Below are 20,596 nucleotides of genomic sequence, written 5' to 3'. Positions count from 1 at the left end.
TTTTCCCAACTGCACACCATCACACATTCTCCTTTGTGTGTGTGTGTGTGTGTGTGTGTGTGTGTGTGTGTGTGTGTGTGTGTGTGTGTGTGTGTGTGTGAGAGAGAGTGAGACAAATGATGAGGGGTCTGGCAGAGGGGCAAATAAGGAACAGTCTCTGTAGGCTGCTGACCAGCTTCAACAATTCCTCAGTGCAGGAGATAATTTGGACATGTGATTTGCTGAACAAGAAACCTAAATAAACATTCCAAAAGATTGACATTTATTTCCTTTTACAAAAATACATATTTTCAGTCAAGTGGTAATAGGCTGACATAATTGGTGCCAGTTTACATGGTTCTAAGATACCATACAGTGCTTCAGTTAAATATTTAAAGATAATTTACCAGAGTAATGGCCACTTTTCAGTTTCAGGGTTAGAAATGCTAGTCATCAGTTGTGCAAAACAAATTGCAAGTTAGAAATTAATTAATGCCATAGTGGTATAATTTAAATCACAGTCTTAATACAATTTGTTAAACTAACTTCTGATCATGAATAATTTTATATAAACTGTAAGAGTATTAAAATACATATTTTCTTAAAAATAACAATGACTGTTTATACCTAAAGACATTTTTAGAAAGATAGTCTGAAATATTTATCATACAAAGGCATTTTTTCCATAGCAGGATTGCAATGTCACAAGACTTCTTATTCTACCCAAAGTACGTAAAGCAGAATGTTTTGATAATTGTGAACCACTTGTCATTTAAGAGTATACAGTATGTACTGTATTTATTTGTATATCATGGCTTCATCTTATCCTGCTTGGAATGGATCCTCAAAGTCACTCTTTGCAAGTAGAGCAAATGTGCACTTTTTACCAGTCTTAGTTTTCTTGGTTTAAAGTGATCTAGTGGCAACAAATTCTTGTTGCTTAATATAGAATGAAAAATGGTTATTTATGCATATTTACTGTATGCATGTATTTTAAGTAGCTTCACTGTGCTGCAACCCCTTCTGGATATAGTCTCAGCAATCCATAAGACTCCTTCAGCTGAAAGTAATATAGTCTCCTCTCTCCTGCCCCATTTCCTCCTCCTAAAAAATAATCTAACAATCATTTCCTGGCAGGAGAGAGAAGCACATCATAAGATTACTACTACAAAGATCCTCAACTACAGTGGAATCAGTGCCAGCTAGCACTACTGACATCTATTACAGGATGAGCAACAGTAACATTACACTTGGTATATTTAGTAAGCAACACTGTATATTTTGTGATGAAGACTATATAGTTAAGACTGATTAATGGAAACTTAAATCCTGAATTTCAGCAGTTCAGTTTTAAAATCATTTTAATTGTTCAATGATAAAAACACAGCTAATCTGAGGTTAGCATTAATTAAGGCCTGTGAAGACAATCACCCATTATCTCACTTAAATGGACAAAGTTAAAGGAAAATATACCAGTTTCTCTTTCTCAGGATACCTTCTTTTCTGTGCAGAGGCAGATGTAATATAATAATTGAAAAAAAGAGTAAAAAAAAAACAAAACAAAATTAATGGCCAATTTAATGCTTTCACTTGTCTCTGCTAATAGCAGTTCTATAAATCATAAAATTGTAAACAATGATTTACCGACAAAATTCCTCAACTATTATGTACTTCATCCAAGTCACAATAGCATGACAGTTAGTTTTTAACATCAGATGAAAAATACCTAAAGAGAGAAGGCATTAAAAGCAATTAGATATTACCTTAAATGGGACAGTCTCTTTACAAAGCCAAGATGAATGTTGCTTCCCCCTGAGTTAACAGGAATGTGCACAGCAGCACCAATTTAAAAAAACATTCTGCAATGCCAGCATTGCATTGTGGTCCTGCATGTTTCATAATTTCACATACCCACAGGTTTTTCATAAGAGCACTTGGTTTTAAACATAATGAACACAAATTCTTTAGTGCCATCAAGATTTAAGTGGAACCCTGTAGATTTCTCTTTTAAAAGAAAAGCTAAAAATTGTTTTTCCACTATTACTACTGTCAATTACAAGTGTTAATATACCATTCACAGCTCCATTCCATTCATCTCTGCCAGTCTCTTCTGTGAAGCTTTGAAATATGTTGTGTGTTTGTGACATAAAAATCCTAATAGAAATCATGTTGTACCAGTTTTGAGCAGAATATCCTGTAAATCATCTGGGAGTGCTAGTATAATTGCATCAATGTGTATCTGTAGCTTTTCCATAGTGTCATGTTTCATGGGTAGATGTTCTCTGTCAGCCTGGAACTACAGGAGGCACAATTAAACACATTTTTCAATAAAAAACCTGCAAGTGAATTTAATGTTCATAAAAGAAATCAGACTAATGGATCTGAAGTCCTCCATCTAATAAACAGGTACGGGGACAGTGGGAATGCAAGCTTCCTGTCATACCACCAGCTTATTTCAACCTTGATTTGGACAGACTTCCAGGAATCAAGGGAAGTTTGGTTTCTGGGTTCATTTAGGACTCAGTCTTGCTCCTATTGGAGTCAATGGCAAAACACCCATTGGCTTCAATGGGAGCAGGACTGAGCCCTTAATTTTTGGCATCTCTACTTAGATTGCCAACATCAGTAAGTGTAACTGGGTGCCTTGTCCCTCAAAGTATTGAGGGTCTGAGGCTAGCCAACCCTGATTACTGAATGAGCCAGAAACGAGATCAGGTGATTTTCCTACAAAGAGCAGCAGGAAGCCCAGGCCACTGCAGGGCGTGAGAAAGATGCTGGAAAGATGCTGACATCAGGAGAGTTTGGAGGCTAGAGACAGGTGAGTCGGAGGCTCCTATGGGAAACCCCTAATTGGGTATGGGCTTAGAGATCAGAGCCAAAAGGCTGAGCTCCAGCTTAGAAGAGATGGGACAACGTCCTGGGACAGAAGAAGAGCTCTGGCTGTGACAGAAGATGCCAGAGCTAAGTATTAACTTTAGGGTTGTGCTGATGGACTTTATTTTGGGACCCTGAGGATTGTTTTGAAATGTTTCTGTTATTAAACCAGCACTAGGCAGGAGTGGTGTAAACACAGAGAAAAGCCTGTGTGCAGTTATTTCAGGGTCCCTGAAGAGAGGGAAACAGAGGCAAGGCACTGGAGAGCAACCTCTGGCCATGAGTGGGACACTCAGGAAGCCATGGGTCCTGTTAAAGTGAGTTTTGAGCTGTCAGCTAGGCACAGGACTGAAACAATCAATTAAACCATCTGACTGCTGTTCACCCAACAGCATTTTGGTAACTGCTGAACTGGGCCATCCACATTTGAATCAGTGACCTGGATGATCACCATCAATTTTCAGAGCTATCAAAATCTTGTGAGGAACATTCAGTTCAATTTGAAGTAGATGTAAAACACACAAACACACTCACTGTATAATATGAAGTGACAAATTTCATCTGTACTTACTATAGTTACATACCAGTTTATTCTTTAGCTTTAAGACAAGATCCACTGTTTCTACTTCAGTATGTTTCTGACTCCAGAGAAGCAAGTCCTTTCAGGATAAAAATTCATAATTCTGAAATATTTACATACATAAACACACAGTACTTTCAACAATACCATTAATTTACTTTTGAAAAACTTCTAGTATATTTAGAATATTACTGCAATATACTACTTCTCACTATTTATGCAATTGTCATTTTAGACAAACACAGGCTGATCAATTTCAATTTTCCAGTTCTCTAGCATTAGGTTACACTCTTTAGGTTCCAAATGCTGCAGAGATTTTTTTTAATTTATTTTTTTTAAAAAGTGTTTCAAACTGGAATTTAACTTTTTTTATTTTTGTTTTTAGTTGAAATAAAAGTTTCTGACAAGTGTCTCAATCTTTTTAAAGATTACAGTTGACAGGTGGCAAGGACAGAACACTTCTGAAACATGGAGCAAAGTTTTGATGTAAAAAAAAAAAAACAAACTATTTTATAAATCACTAAAAGCAAAAAAATCTTACTTTTCTTACCTCATTACAGAGCGCTTCTAGATGGAGGGCCTCCAACTTCTGTGTCATTTCCTTCCGCCGGGTCCTGAACCAGCCACTGAAGTTTGGAGATTTCAAGAAGTGTCTTTAATAAAACAGTGCAAACAAATTTATATTTTAAATTGCATTCTCAATTCAATTCTTTCATTTTCCCCCACCATCAAGTCTCTTACACAACTTCACAAGATTTTATAGTAGTTTTGTTGTGGGGAGGAGGAGGAGGAGGATATAAATATCCATTAGGAAGTTTTCATCCTTCAGAAAAAATTATTGATTCTGCGTGTGAAGGAAAGTTATGTAGTGGAACACTGATTAAAAAGCATCACTACAGGTTTGTGTCCCTTCAAAAAAAAAAAAAAAATACACCAAGAAGCCTTATGCTCTGAAGTCCTTATGAAGTCTTCAGGCACAAAGATGCTTGTATTTAAATGACTTGTCGTTTTATTTGAAATGTTGATTATCAAAAACAATTTGATGTCCCCTGCCATTATGCTTTGGCTAACAGTTTCCATTCTAATGAAAGGAAAGGTGATTGAGAATTAAAGGGTTTCATTATGATTATTGTTCTTGCTAGTTCTTCATGAGTTTACGGGTTAATATAACACAGCGTCTTTGACCTTGGGATTCTTACTTCCCACATGGATAGGTATAGGAGTACAGTATAGCCATCTATTCCCGTTTATACAGATTATTCGTAATGATTTATATTATGGTATCAACCAAAGGCCACTATCAGGACCAGAGCCTGATTATGCCGGGTGCTGTGCAAACATATGTTAGAGAGAAAACCTGTCCTGGAGGACCTCCCATCCAAAAGATAGAAAAACGGAGATATAACATGCAAGGAAAATAAACATGGAGAAGAATTAACACAGCTTGGTTAGTTCCTTTTTTAAAAAAAAATTAGGGTAAGTTACAGTGAGGACTGGCCAAGTCTAAATGTACAGGAGTAGGAAAAACGGACAAAAGGGAGGGGCACCGGCCACGGCTCCTCTGCCTATCCATGATCAGCAAGCAGGGTTTTGGAGGCATCACAGCAGAGGTGAGTGTTAAGGGGGCATGTGAAAGAAGATAAAGGTACTAGCTGTAACGATTATAGTAGGGATTTTAAAAAAAAAGTATAAGGGGTGGTATGGCAAAGATGCTTAAGGAAAAAGTTGTCAGATGGGCAGTAAAAGCTAAGAATTTTGGCAGTGCGAAGGCAGGGCTCAATGGTACAGTATGATACTAGGTCAGATAGAGTTCAGAGTAGCAGCCGTGTTAGTCTGTAACACTGTAAACTGAAATTTGTTAGTCTCTAAGGTGCCACAAGTACTCCTTTTCTTTTTAGGTCAGATAGAGAGGGTGAGGCTAAATTGCGAAGATCCTTACAGGGTCAAGACAAAAAGTAATGTGGACGTGAACGCAGGCACTAGAGGAAGAACTCAAAGAAAATTATGATGCGGTCAGGAACATAACCCAGGAAGATGATCTTACCAATTGCACTTTGAAAGACAGGAGCATTTTTTAAAAGAGCCTATCATTGTATATAAGAATTGCCATAGTGGCTCAGCCCTAAGGTCCATCTAGCCCAGTATCCTGTCTTCTGACAGTGGCCAATGCCAGGTGCCCCAGAAGGAATGAACAGAACAGGTAATCATCAAGTGATCCATCCCCTGTCATCCATTCCCAGCTTCTGGCAAATAGAGCCTAGGGACACCATCCCTGACCATCCTGGCTAATAGCCACTGATGGACTTATCCTCCAGGAATTTATCTACCATATATACGCGTTCATAAGCCAAATTTTTTTTAGTAAAAAATGGAAGCATCAGAGAAGGGGGTCAGTTTATGAACGGGTATAGAGAGGGAGAGGTGAGAGACAGCCCGCAACAGTGGGGCAAGGAGAAGCAGCACAGCCAGCAAAGCGAGAAAGGAAGGGGGGGGGCGTCTCTCTCCGCTTCTGGCCACGCTGCTCTCACCCCAGCCTCCAAAGCAGCTGCAGCTCCAGGGCTGGCAGGCTGCAGCCACGTTGCTCAGCCCCACCCACCAGAGCAGGCTGCGGCCACGTTGCCCAGCCCCGCCCACCAGAGCAGGCTGCGGCCACGTTGCCCGGAGCAGGCTGCGGCCAGGCCAGAGACATTCTCCCCTGGCCCTCCCCAGATAAGGTGGGAAGGGATAGGGAGAGTGTGGGGGTCCGGGCTACAAGTGGGGTCATGTGGGGGTGGTCACAGGGGTTGCTCCCCTGACCCCCAGCTTCTCCCCTGCAAAAAATTTCCCCACCAGTTGCTGTCCCGGCCCATCAGGGTAAGCAGCTGGCGCACTGGAACACTTTGTTTACTTAGGTTTACCTCCATGCCTGCGGACACTCAAGGTAAACAAACCATCTCAGCCCGCCAGCAGCTTATCCTGATGGCCCAGGAGCCAAAGTTCCCTGACCCCTGAATTATAGGGTCAGTTTATGAATGGGTCATAAAAATTTTCTATTTTTATGTATTCATCCTCTATCATATCCCCCCTTAGTCGTCTCTTTTCCAAGCTGAAAAGTCCCAGTATTAATCTCTCCTCCTACGGCAGCCGTTCCATACCCCTCATCATTTGTGTTGCCCTTTTCTGAATTTTTTCCAATTCCAATATATCTTTTTTTGAGATTGGGCGACCACATCTGCACGCAGCATTCAAGATGTGGGCATACCATGGATTTATATAGAGGCAATATGATATTTTCTGTCTTATTATCTATCCATTTCTTAATGATTCCTAGCATTCCATTCACTTTTTTGACTGCTCGTGCACACTGAGTGGATGTTTTCAGAGAACTATCCACAGTGACTCCAAGATCTCTTTCTTGAGTGGGAACAGCTAATTTAGACCTCATCATTGTACATGTATAGTTGGAATTATGTTTTCCAATGTGCATTACTTTGCATTTATCAGCACTGAATTTCATCTGCCATTTTGTGGCTCAGTCACCAAGTTTTGTGAGATCCTTTTATAGCTCTTCACAGTCTGCTTGGGACTTAACTGTCTTGAGTAGTTTTGTATCATTTGCAAATTTTGCCACCTCACTGTTTACCCCTTTTCCCAGATCATTTATGAATATGTTGAAGAGAATTGGTCCCAGGTCAAACCTCTGAGGGACACCACTGTTTACCTCTCTCCATTCTGAAAACTAACCATTTATTCCTATCCTTTGTTTCCTATCTTTTAACTAGTTACCAATCCATGAGAAGACCTTCCTTCTTACCCCATGACAGCTTACTTTGCTTAAGAGCCTTAGGTGAGGGACCTTGTCAAAGGCTTTCTGAAAATCCAAGTACGCTTATCCACTGGATCCCACTGTAGTATCAAAGCACTTATGATGTAAAAAAGATGGAGTGAAAGAGGTGCTTTACCCAGCACCTCTTGCTGGCCATTTCATCAGGAAAACTGCATCTTAACCTCCCATTTGAGAAGGTATTACAATTGCAGCCAAATAGATGGAAGAGATGTTCTGGGTATAAAATACATCCAGAATATAAGACTGACCAGAATGAAACTATGAGATCCCACATTCAGCTATTTAGAGCTCCCTACTGAAAAGCTTTTCTTCCCATTTATCTAGTAATTTTTTAATACTAGAATATAGTGATCTATAACACTTTGCACTGTCACATGAAAACCATTAACAGGTGTCATAAACATACAGCTAAGAGTAGCATAAAATCCCTCCTTTACCTGTAAAGGGTTAAGAAGCTAAAATAACCCTGGTTGGCACCTGACCAAAGAGGAGAAGATACTTTCAGATCTGTGGGGGGAACCTTTTTGTTTTGTGTTTCTTTGTGTTCTCTCCGGATCAGCGAGGAATCAGGATAGGGAAAATACATCACCTAAAGCCATACCTGAACTAAGCATCTAAGCTTACAAATGATAAGTAATAGGAAGGAAATGTGTTAGGATTATCTTTTGTTCTAGCTTGTGAATTTTCCCTGTGCTAAGAGGGAGGTTTATCCCTGTTTTTTGTAACTTTGAAGTTTTGCCTAGAGGGGAATCCTCTATCTTTTAAAGCTTATTACCCTGTAAAATTACCTTCCATCCTGATTTTACAGAGGTGTTTACTATAAAGAACAAAAAGTAAAAGAAAGTTCTGTTTTTTAAGAATCTGATGGGTATTTAGTGTCCTAAAAACCCAAGGGTCTGGTCTGTGCCCACCTTGTTTACCTATCTGGTTAGCAGATTATTCTCAAGCCTCCTCAGGATAGGGGGTGAAGGGGCTTAGGGGAATAATTTGGGGAAACAGGAACTCCAAGTGGTCCTTCTCCTGAATCTTTGTCTAACTCACTTAGTGGTGGCAGCAGTACTCATCCAAGGACAGGGAAGGATTTGTGCCCTGGGGAAGTTTTTAACCTAAGCTGGTACAAATAAGCTTAGGGGGTCTTTCATGCAGATCCCCACATCTGTACCCCAGAGTTCAGAGTGGGGAGGGAACCCTGACAACAGGTTACCCAGGGGGGCATATCTAAATGGATATTTAAAGTTTGCTAAACATTATGAATTTGTTTGATTAGACACAAAGAACTATGAAAATAAATCCTTTTGCATAATATTCAGTTATAAAAAGAATTAGATTTGCCCCCCAATTAAAAAGGGCATGTAACGTGTTATGCATCACTGTATTTACATACAAATTGGTGACTTATTTTAAAAAGTGACCTGTAAAGACCAATCCAGTCTCCCTTTAATCCAGAGGTGAGCTGTGGTCCTGCTTTCTCAAGTGTTTTCATAAATTCTTCTTGGCTGAATTGTCTCAACTGTGGTGGACTCTACAAAAGAAACCAAGTTTTTGGTAGCTTACGGTATGAGTTTTCTTTAGTCACAAACATTTTCAGCTCATTTGAGGATTATTTCCTTACCTTCCATGGAGATATGCTTTTTTGCAGAGGCATCAGGCTTGCTACATAACGTTCCTGAGATGGAAGAAAAATAATGAAAAAAAAAAAATCCTGATCTTGGAGCCACTGTATTTTTAATCAATTTGCAGTAATATGCCACTTGGTTGAAATAGGTAGCCTAGAACAGCCTTCTCAGCTATCATAACAAACTATAATAATATAAATTTATATAGCTCTTCTCATCACAAAGTGATCTATAAACTATGTACATTCAACACCATTGAAATCCAGCCAGCTCTGGAATTTAAGGAGACAACAAAGCAGTTGACAGCATGTTCAACAGTGTGGGGAGAGAAAATTTATTCAAAGAATATGCGAAGAATTAGAGGAAGTACTCAAAGTAAAAAGAGCTATGGAATCATTGGTGTCCATTCAGAACAGACAGGATCTCTACTGCTGAGGTCTCAGCTGAAAGACTACCTCACAGTATCTGCCTTTACGGATATACAGATAAATGTTCCCTGCTGGGATCTGAACCTTTGGTTTCAGGGAGTTTAAAATGCTTCAAATCTGATGCTTAGACTACTAAACAGTCATCATCTTCCTAGTGCACATGAGAAAATTTAAAACTGCAGGACCAACTATATGTTTAAAAAATAAAGTCACAAAAGTAGTCCTGAAACTAGTTATATGAAAGAAATTATGACAATAGCTTTTATAATGAAGACATATTTTATCATAAGTGTTGGCTAACAAATATTAAATATGTCATCTTACTAATGGAATGATGAAGCTTTGTGTCAGTTCCAAGAAATAACGTCTAAGAATTACACTTTGGGCTTCTGAGGGACGTTTCTGTTGTACACCCTGTAAGAAGCAACCACAGTAATAATCTATTATTCCAACATATGACAAAAAGATTTCTTAATTACTAAAAAATTAGGAGACACACCAAAGACCAGGTTCACACTCCATTGATGTACACCTATTTAAAAGGCTTAATGCATTGCTGTAGAGAAATCACTAACACTATTAATTGTGTTGAACTTTAATAATCTTAATATAGATCACAGTGATTTCTGTTTCTTTTTGTTTATGTTTTGTAAATGGTCTCTATATTTCAAGTTCATCTAGGAAAGGAAACCGAAACACTAGGAGAAAAACAATATTCTGAGAATAACCTTAAACCAGTCAAAGCTAGGAAAATTTGAGTTGAGAAAACTCACACAAGAGATTTCTAGGCCAAATAGGACAGACTTTGGTTCATCATCTAAACTCTCTGGATTCTTACCCTAATTTTTTTAAATTCCACCATTCAATTTTTTTTATTTTTTTTTAAAGCACATGACTACAACTGCTGACAGGAAGACAATGTTTGAATCAGCTCAGGCAGGGCAAAGACAAGTGTCAAAAGGTATTATTTTCAGAGTTTCTTGTTTTAGTCACTGCGAGTTCTGTCTACATACTTGACAACCCATATACGAAGAAAAAGGTCTGCCAGCATACAAAACAGTTTCAATAAACAGATCTGCAAGTTTACCTTTTGTAACTGTTTTATAATTTCTTCATCTCTGTTCAAATATGGCTTATAAGATGTGTAAACACCTGGAAGAAAAGAGAATACAGCCAAAAAACAACTAGGGTATGCATTTTTAGTAAAGAAAATGGTAAGGATTATGTTTTTATGATGATCAAGCTTATTACCAGGTTTAGAATCCAAAGTCTTCAGGTTCTTCAGCTTTTTCACTTTTACTTGTTTTGGAACTTCACCTGCCAAAATATTTAAAAACATCACCACCTTAAAAATCTTTTCTTTGGGTGCATGCACCACAATTAATACATTAGATAATACAAAATGACACATGTATTTACAAATCCTTATTTTTATTCAGTACATTGCCTGATGACACATAAGATATCAAAAGTGAAGGTAAGCATCCCAACTAAAATATATACATGAAAATGTAATAGATAAACTAAGTCTTGCAGACTTTCCATTGAACAAAAGTGCATTAAAATAAAAATATATTAAAAATCCTCTATATTGGAGAAAATTAGAAAAGGTGGCCATTTGATTCAGAATGATACACATGGTTAAAAAAAAATATTACCCCTATAGCAAGAGGATTGCGTTCTCCATTCATCTCCTAAATTTTATCCCATCTCCCTTTGATTCCTATAGGGTGCATACCTTCAGTAACAGTGCTTCACAATTTGGTCGATATAGTATTTAGGGTTGTCAACTGTACAGAAATATTATTAGGGAGAGATCCAAGGCCAGTCCATCCTCCCTAAGCTACTACTACTACTATTTTGTGGAAGATGTTCTCTCCTTTTCTCCTCCACACCGTGTTGGTGCTCCATGCATAGCACGTAGTTGCCTAGTGGTGCTCTGTAGAACCAAAAAATAAAGTCTGACAATGTTGCTATTAGGTTTCGGAGCTTGACACTAGATTTCTAAATGGGCCAGCTAGTGCACTACTGTAAGTTCTATATGGACACTCTTTACAGACTTTAACTCTTTTTCTGGGCAAAGACAGGGGAAAGTTGAAGTTTTTAAAAAAAGGTCAGGGGCAGCTGTTTCTCAGGAACTGCTTGACCAAATGATTACACATCTGCACCACAAATTGTATCCTGGTCCCTGAAATGATATACTAGTTTTCAAGCTAATCTGACTGTGCACATGGATTTTGACGAGGTCTGAAAATTTGACTTTAAACAAATCTTTTTGCTACTTTCACTATGGCGTGTCTATTCATGGCTGTAGGATACTTTAAAACTCTCTATCAAAGTAATCTTTCCTCTCGCATTTCAAAAAACTTCCCTAGTTCTGGGGAAGACAGTTCCTAGGCCAGTAATGACAGTTATACTCCAGAAGGTGGAATACTACGAAATATTTTTCCATGAAAAATGGATTTCATGCAGAAATACTCTGCCTGAAGTGATTCCTGCATTCTTGGCCCAGAACAAAATAATGTATCAGAGAAAAGGAGGACTGAGTTCAGATACTTAATATCACAATCACACACACAGAGCACTTTATGATCTTATTACTGGTTGGCTGAAAATTTCTTTGATATCCAAAAGATAAGTGGTCAGAAATTTCCATTTGTATAAAAATAGTCATACAATTTTAAGTACTATAATGACTTAAAGAGCATATTACAAAAATCTAAGTAGTTTAAAAAAATCATGTCAGCAAATGCATCTTTTCCTAAAACAGTGGCACCATTAGCTAGTTTTATGCAGGGTAGTATTCTGTGCACTTTTTAATGACTGGTTTCAGAATAGCAGCCGTATTAGTCTGTATTCGCAAAAAGAAAAGGAGTACTTGTGGCACCTTAGAGACTAAAATTTATTTGAGCATAAGCTTTCGTGAGCTACAGCTCACTTCATCGGATGCAATCCATGAAGTGAGCTGTAGCTCACGAAAGCTTATGCTCAAATAAATTTGTTAGTCTCTAAGGTGCCACAAGTACCCCTTTTCTTTTTTTAATGACTGTTATTCTTCAGGGTTGTTCACACAGAACATTAGCGTGCAGTAAACCCGGGTGTGATTACTGCACACTAGCCTGCTCAGCAGTTACGCTCTGTGTGGACACTACTACAGTGCTTTAGTGGTTTTCCAGTATGCATCGAGGTACTCCTGTTTGAAATAGACAAGCTCTTACTGCATTCTACTGATTCTAAAAGAAATCAACATCAGAAATTTCATGAGTGACACATTAGCAAAAGTTTAGTTTCTTGGCAGAGGTCTGAAAACAGACTGAGTTTTTAAAGATAAAAACACAGGCGCTAGTAAGTATCATTACCTCCTACCTTGAAGACAGAAAAATAGAATGATCGATGGACTTTACCTTAAGTACCACCCCTCCAATATTTTCGAGAGTTTGAGTTCATTTAACATCCTTAAATTTTATGAGAAACATGGTTAACACTGTTTTGCATAATAAACTCACAAAGTTGGAAACTGGCTCACAAAGCATTTAGATTAAGTTATCCTTTATTAATGTTCAAGACTTCATTAAAGGAAAAAATGAAAAGTTAATATTTTTTACACTTTGAAGCAGAGTTCTGTAGTAGAGCTTATGTTTTACCTGGAAGTTTAATCTCTCCTATTCGGACAATGTGTGGCCAGTGCTGGAGTGTTTTCGCAAAAAAAGGGTTTGTCACTCCTAAAATGACAGAAGGCCTAGAAAAAGAAGAAATTCTTCAATCAAGAGAGCAACAGTTTTTGCCACTGAAATTTAGGTATCAAATATTATTCTAACGAACTTATTCTTAAGAGTTAGAAATTAATACCAACTCAAATAAATAATTAACCACATGAAAAACTTATTTTTTTAAAAGGCATTTCCCAAAGTCTCAGCTTTCAAAAGATTGCAGAACAGATACATCACAAGCTATGTATACACTAGTGATGCAATTTCCCTGCAAACGTAGAGGTACTTGTGCTAGCTCGAGTATGTGTACGCAAGCATGGGACTCACCCCCACCAGCTTATAGTGTAGATGTAGGATAATTATGAAATTAAAGAATTAAAATTACCTTAAGTTTGGTTAAGGAAATATATATGTTATATATATTTGTAAAGAAAGGCCCAGACTAGCAAGTAGAAGGAAGGCCTTGAAAATAATGAGTGATAGAGGAATAAAGTAGGGAGAAAGTCTGGTTCAAATCATTAATGAAATAAGGGGAAATTTCTAAAAAGAAGGCTTCTGACTGATACAGGTGACTGCAGATGTCTTAAAATGAGCCAATATGGCTCTTCCCCAACCCATACCCCAACATTAAAACCTACGTGAACCCAAATCCAATGGGAAAACTATTGAACAGCATGAAGGAATGGAGGAAAGGCTTTAGGACAGAGGTCCCCAAAGCGTGGGGAGTGCTCCTGTAGAGAGGCATGGAGGGACTGCCACCCAACCCCCCCGCCACCCCCAGCTCTGCTCCGGTCCCACCCCAACCATATCCCCAGCTCCTCCCATCCCCTCACCTGGCCCTGTCTCCAGCCTTGGCATGGCTCCACCCCCGCTGGGGGCCCAGCACCAGCCCCCACCATGGCCCAGCTGCAACTCCACTCCCACTCTGCACCAGCCCCAAGCTTTGGCCAATGGCCATGGCTCCATTCCCGAAACAGGGCCGAGACTGGGGGCAAGGCTAAAAGTGGAGGTGCACCTGGCCACGGGCCTGGCTCCCAGCCCCCGCCTGTGGCTCTGCTCCCACTCCAATGAGTGGGACGAGAAGGCGGTGTGTGGACAAGGGCTAAGTAGGGGGTGCAACTCTCAAAAGTTTGAGGACGGCTGCCTTAGGAAGAAAGGAGATTGTAAATCTTATCTGGATTAAGCCTGGAAATAAGAGTGAACTGTCTCAAATTGGTTGTTAACTGAAGTCAGTAATTGGCAATGACATCACGTGTTTGTTAAAGGGTATAGAAAGTAAACTCTTAAAGGGCTCATTGCTAATACCTGCCTGATCGTGTTGGAGCCAACTAATACGGAGCTAAGCACCTCTGGGTTTAGCCAATTTGTAAGTATCTTGACCAACTGCTTATAAATGTTTTGTTACTGTTTGGATGCAGTGAACTGCTTATTAACCACCTTTTTAGGCATGTAAAGAGCAATTGTATAAATATCATTTGGCCTTTGGACTTAATAAAGGAATGTATGGTTAAACTAGTATTTGGTGATTTCCCATAGCAATATTAATAATTCCAAGAGTAGACATAACCTTATTTAAAGTCTATACTGTAATAAGACAGCACTCCTGCCATATCTCACATTGTACCAAATCTAGGTTAAGTTCTCCTCAGTTGCACTGATACAACCCTGGAATAACTATGCAAATCTATGGAATTTACCTGGATTTACATAGATATAACAGCAATTTACTCTTGTGTATATCTAAAGGCCAAATGGCTACTTCAAGGTTTTACTATGACAAGCCATTATTACTTTAAAACTTGTGTCAGTCCATGTCCTTTGTCAAATAACCTATTGCTCCTCCAGGTGACCAGGAATTTAAGAGGGGAGAAACTTATTAGATCTAGCCTAGTTCCCCTGCTGATGCATGATTGTTTGCTATTAGAAAATGCTGTGCTTTCTAAAACTAGACTGAACAAGTCCCAGGTGTTGGGAGACCATTTCATAATTCAATGTATTTCACTGTTAATATTTTTTCCCTTTTTGTTTGCACTGTTGTTGTAGCCCTGATGGTCCCAGTATACAAGAGAGAGAAGATGAGTGAGGTAGTATCTTTTATCAGACCGACTTTTGTTGGTGAAAGAAGTTTTCAAGCTACACAGAGTTCTTCCTCAGGTCTGGTAAAAGGTAATTAGAGTGTCACAACTAAATACAATATGGAACAGACTGTTAAGCATAAGGAATTAACACGTGAGAAAGTGGGCAACTGACTACAGCAGTCATAGGCCAAAGGTGGGTTAGTTGGTTACAGATTATTGTAGTGAAACAAAACAAGTGGCTCTATTAAGTCCATTATTTTCAGTGTCTAGCCAAGTTATGAATATAAGCTCCCAGGCTTGTCTTTTGAAGGTGTTTGTGCAGGTTTCCTTTGAGGACTGAGAGGTCAGATGTAGAGTGATCGTTCTGTGATAGGGTATTTGTCTTTTTATCATAATTTTTCAAATGAAAAATGGTAAGACAAAAACACCGTAACACTCTTTTTACCCTGGATGCTGAAGTACTGCATGGAAACTGTATTGTCAGAATTCACCATCTTTAGAACAAGAAACTTTCAGAAATAAAGGCCTTTTCCAGTCTCTAAATTTTTTAAATGAAAAAAACCAGAAGGATGCATTTCTCTCTTTTGCTATTATTTTTAAACATAAGTCACTAAAGTTTAGACAAACACTATTTCGGATTCCATGTGACTGGTTATTCAGTTTGCAATTTATTTGCTAAAAATAAATGAACCACAAATATAGCGTCCAAGTTTGGATGCTTTTCCATTACCGTGTTTTCTGAGGTGTTTTTCTTTAAAAAAAAAAAAAAAAAAAAAATTAGCAGAACAGTCACCAGTTGCTCAGGCTTTAAAGGAACCTTGTTCAGAAAATGATCAGTAAATCTAATGCAAACAATCAATCACTGATTAAGTTGTAATATTTCAATAAAATACATATTTTGAATACAAGTATATGATCTGGTTACCAAGATTTGAATATGGATCTGAAGTGCCACAATTTGGTCTAGAGCAATTATGAAAATTCAAGATTTGAAATCATATTTCCCAAATACAAAAATCCACAAATATGACTGATACATTTACACAGGTTCATTGAGAAAAGCACAAACTTTTTCTTAAATTTTGTCTATACGTGGAAATTTAATGGAATAGCTGTTGTGAAATAAGCTGTCATGCAATAGCTATTCCAGGATAGACCCTTGTATGGATGCTCTATTCCAAAATTAGTCATTTTATGCAGTAATTATTTTGAAATAAAGTGACTTTTATTCCAGAATATACCATCTCCATGAGGAACTATTCTGGAATGACTATTACAGAATAATTGTTCTGCTGTACCTATTCTGGTCAGTTTCCCCATGCAGACAAGCCCTTACGGAAGGGCAAGGCATCTTTTCTCATTCAGGATTCAACTCATTCAGGATTCATCAATCAGGTAGAAAGACATCCCACTGACTTGAAGTATGATTCTAAATATGAGATGACTAACATTATACCACAGGTTTCAGCTCTTCTTTGACTCCCTTAGGGAACTGATGGGCAGAATCCCCTGGGAGAATAACATGAGGGGGAAAGGAGTCCAGGAGAGCTGGCTGTATTTTAAAGAACCCTTATTGAGGTTGCAGGAACAAACCATCCCGATGTGCAGAAAGAATAGTAAATATGGCAAGCAACCAGCTTGGCTTAACAGTGAAATCCTTGCTGATCTTAAACACAAAAAAGAAGCTTACAAGAAATGGAAGCTTGGACAAATGAACAGGGAGGACTATAAAAATATTGCTCAGGCATGCAGGAGTGAAATCAGGAAAGCCAAATCACACTTGGGAGTTGCAGCTAGCAAAAGATGTTAAGAGTAACAAGAAGGGTTTCTTCAGGTATGTTAGCAACAAGAAGAAAGTCAAGGAAAGTGTGGGCCCCTTATTGAATGGGGGAGGCAACCTAGTGACAGACGATGTGGAAAAAGCGAATGTAGTCAATCCTTTTTTTGCCTCTGTCTTCACAAACAAGGTCAGCTCCCAGACTGCCACACTGGGTGGCACACCATGGGGAGGAGGTAACCAGCGCTCTTTGGAGAAAGAAGTGGTTCAGGACTATCTAGAAAAGCTGGATGAGCTCAAGTCCATGGGACCAGATTCACTGCATCCGAGGTTGCTAAAGGAGTTGGAGGATGTGATTGCAGAGTCATTAGCCATTATCTTTGAAAACTCATGGCAATCGGGGGAGGTCCTGGAAGACCGGAAAAAGGCTAATGTAGTGCCCATCTTTAAGAAAGGGGAAGAAGGAAGATCTGGGGAAATACAGGCCAGTCAGCCTCACTTCAGTCCCTGGAAAAATCATGGAGCAGGTCCTCAAGGAATCAATTCTGAAGCACTTGGAGGAGAGGAAAATGATCAGGAACAGTCAGCATGGATTCACCAAGGGCAAGTCATGCCTGACTAACCTAACTGCCTTCTCTGATGAGATAACTGCCTCTGTGGATAAGGGGAAAGCAGTGGACATGTTATTCCTTGACTTTAGCAAAGCTTTTGATACGGTCTCCCACAGTATCTTTGTCAGGAAGTAAAAGTAGTATGAGCTGGATGAATGGACTATAAGGTGGATAGAAAGCTGGCTAGATTGTCGGGCTCAACGGGTAGTGATCAATGACTCCATGTCTAATTGGCAGCCGGTATCAAGCGGAGTGCCCCAAGGGCCGGTCCTGGGGCCGGTTTTGTTCAATATCTTAATTAATGATCTGGAGGATGGCGTGGATTGCACCCTCAGCAAGTTTGCAGAGGACACTAAACTGGGAGGAGAGGTAGATATGATGGAGGGTAGGAATAGGATACAGAGGGACCTAGACAAATTAGAGCATTGGGCCAAAAGAAATCTGTTGAGGTTTAACAAGGACAAGTGCAGAGTCCTGCACTTAGGACGGAAAAATCCCATGCACCGCTACAGACTAGGGACCAAATGGCTAGGCAGCAGTTGTGCAGAAAAGAACCTAGGGGTTACAATGGACAAGAAGCTGGATATGAGTCAATAGTATGCCCTTGTTGCCAAGAAGGCCAATGGTATTTTGGGATGTATAAGTAGGGACACTGCCAGCAGATCGACGGACGTGATCGTTCCCCTCTATTCGACATTGGTGAGGCCTCATCTGGAGTACTGTGTTCAGTTTTGGGCCTCCCACTACAAGGAGGATGTGGAAAAATTGGAAAGAGTCCAGTGGAGGGCAACAAAAATGATGAGGGGGCTAAAGCACATGACTTAGGAGGAGAAGATGAGGGAACTGGGATTGTTTAGTCTGCAAAAGAGAAGAATGAGGGGGATTTGATAGCTGCTTTCAATCACCTGAAAGGGGGTTCCAAAGAGGATGGATCTAGACTGTTGTCAGTGCTAGCAGATGACAGAACAAGGAGTAATGGTCTCAAGTTGCAGTGGGGGAGGTTTAGGTTGGATATTAGGAAAAACCTTTTCACTAGGAGCATGGTGAAGCACTGGAATGAGTTACCTAGGGAGGTGGTGGAATCTTCTTCCTTTGAGGTTTTCAAGGTCAGATGACCTTGGACTAAATGACCTCCTGAGGTCCCTTCCAACCTTGATATTCTATGATTCTTTTTCTCTTAAATAGCAGGATTAACCAAAATTAAAATAGAATCATATAAATGAAGGGATGGAAGGGACCTCGAGAGACAGGATCAAGTATACCTAAATCATCCCTAACAGGCGTTTGTCCAGCCTGTTCTTAAAAACCTGCAATGATGAGGATTCCACCACCTCCCTTGTAAGCCTGTTCCAGAACTTAATTACCCTTACAGTTAGGAAGTTTCTCCTAATATCTAATCTAAACTTCTCTTGCTGCAGACTAAACCCATTATCTCTTGTCCGACATTCAATGGACATGAAGAACAATTGATCACCATCCTCTTTTTTACAGCCCTTAACATATCTGAAGACTGATCAGGTCCCCCTTCAGTTGTCTTTTCTCAAGACTAAGCATGCTCAGTTTTGTTTTACTTTTTTAACTCTTCTTCATAGGTTATGTTTTCTAAACCCTTTATCATATTCCTTGGTTTCCTCAGGATTCTGTCCAATCTGGACATCTTTCTTTCTTAGAGAGCAGAGCCTAAAACTGAACAAAATACTTCAGCTCAGGCCCCACCACTACAGAGCTGAGTGGAACAGATACTCCTGTTAATAAACCCAGAAGTACATCTTCCTTTTTCACAACTGCATCACATTGTTAACTCATATTCAATTTGTGATCCAATGTAACTGCCAGATCCTTTTCAGAAGTACTAATGCCTAGTGAGTTCATTCCCCATTTTGTATAAAATAGTTAACTATAGCCTGCTGTGTCACAACACCAAAAAGAAGGGGTTTTCTTTCCAAAATGTCCAGAACCAAAATCTCAAAAAATTAGATTTATTCTTTTTCGGTTTCCACTTTAAGCCATGGTTGTGGTACAAGAATGACCTGAACATCAACTTTTACACCTGTAATCAATCTTACTTACGGGGCCTGTGTACGAGTGGTATATTCTTTGAATTCACTGTCATGTATAGTGAAGTAGGGCCTAAAATCACTGCAGTACTTCAAAGGTGAAATACAACTGTGGAACAGAAATATAGAAGGTTAAATTAAGTATATACATAAAGATACAGTATTTCACTTAAATTTACACTAATGTCAAATTTCTAGGGCTTCATTAGATGAAGATCCAATATTCTTCTTAGATCAATAGAACTTGAACTGTAAGGATGCTCTATCATAGTTACCTAACAAGTGCCAGAACAGTTTCTGACGATTCGGAAGGGGATGGTGCCATAACAACAACTGGTTCTCCTAACAACACTAGTTCCCAAAGCATCTGAATGTGAAAGAATACTGGACAGAAACATCTGCAAACAGATATATAGAAAGAGCATATTTTCAAGACACTTTCAATATACTTATCACCAAAATGAATACAAATTCCAGTTAAAAGGACAGAATTAGATAAAGGACATTTTAAAACTATAGGAAATATTTTACCTGCTTTTCAAGTTATTAGAACAGTTTCCTCATAAATAAATATTCAATTATATAGACCTTGCTACTTACTGTAGTTACTTTCAACCAGTGTTAGATGTACTTTCCTTTAATCATCTTAATGCAAACAATGCCTTAACAACTATTTGCAAAGATGCGGTTAAAATTAGTTGGTTAACTAGAGAGTCATGTTTTGTGAAACTCCTATTGACCTGAGTGTGATTTGTGAGTATGCAATACTACTGAAAAATAAGGCCAAATTCTTACCTGAAAAGATCCACTTCATGAACAGTAGGTAAAGCAATAGAGATGTGTGTGTCTTCCTGAAAAGCAGAAAATTAACTTTCTGGTCAGCATAAAACACATTAAAGTACTGAATAAAAGTTGCCCTGAAATGTTTACAGACAGTGGGCCAAAAATGAAAAGTAGGACATGTACTATATCATATCCATATTCATTATTTACCTGTGCTAAGGATGAAGTAAGGATATCCATTAAGTTTGTTGCAACTGTCAGTCTTAGCCCAGAGATG

At 38.9% G+C, this 20,596-nt stretch overlaps 1 protein-coding gene across 4 annotated transcripts in view; it reads right to left on the bottom strand.

Moving 5' to 3' along the window:
- Window positions 1-241: 241 nt before the first annotated feature.
- Window positions 242-20,596, bottom strand: part of DENND6A (DENN domain containing 6A) — a 46,083-nt gene continuing 25,728 nt past the window's right edge. For all 4 annotated transcript variants that reach the window (XM_038409654.2, XM_043519988.1, XM_043519990.1 and 1 more), the window contains 12 exons: window positions 20,332-20,387; window positions 19,812-19,934; window positions 19,550-19,645; window positions 12,948-13,042; window positions 10,555-10,620; window positions 10,391-10,455; window positions 9,628-9,717; window positions 8,872-8,925; window positions 8,672-8,781; window positions 3,984-4,086; window positions 3,438-3,512; window positions 242-2,275 (listed from right to left, as the gene is read on the bottom strand). In XM_038409654.2, coding sequence (XP_038265582.1) covers window positions 2,144-2,275; window positions 3,438-3,512; window positions 3,984-4,086; window positions 8,672-8,781; window positions 8,872-8,925; window positions 9,628-9,717; window positions 10,391-10,455; window positions 10,555-10,620; window positions 12,948-13,042; window positions 19,550-19,645; window positions 19,812-19,934; window positions 20,332-20,387 — 1,065 coding nt within the window. In that variant the 3' untranslated portion in view covers window positions 242-2,143. The remainder of the gene's footprint in view (window positions 2,276-3,437; window positions 3,513-3,983; window positions 4,087-8,671; window positions 8,782-8,871; window positions 8,926-9,627; window positions 9,718-10,390; window positions 10,456-10,554; window positions 10,621-12,947; window positions 13,043-19,549; window positions 19,646-19,811; window positions 19,935-20,331; window positions 20,388-20,596) is intronic.

The sequence above is a fragment of the Dermochelys coriacea genome, chromosome 7, assembly GCF_009764565.3.
Source record: "Dermochelys coriacea isolate rDerCor1 chromosome 7, rDerCor1.pri.v4, whole genome shotgun sequence".
NCBI classification, from domain to species: domain Eukaryota; kingdom Metazoa; phylum Chordata; order Testudines; family Dermochelyidae; genus Dermochelys; species Dermochelys coriacea.
This window is presented reverse-complemented; position numbering and strand designations above follow the sequence as displayed.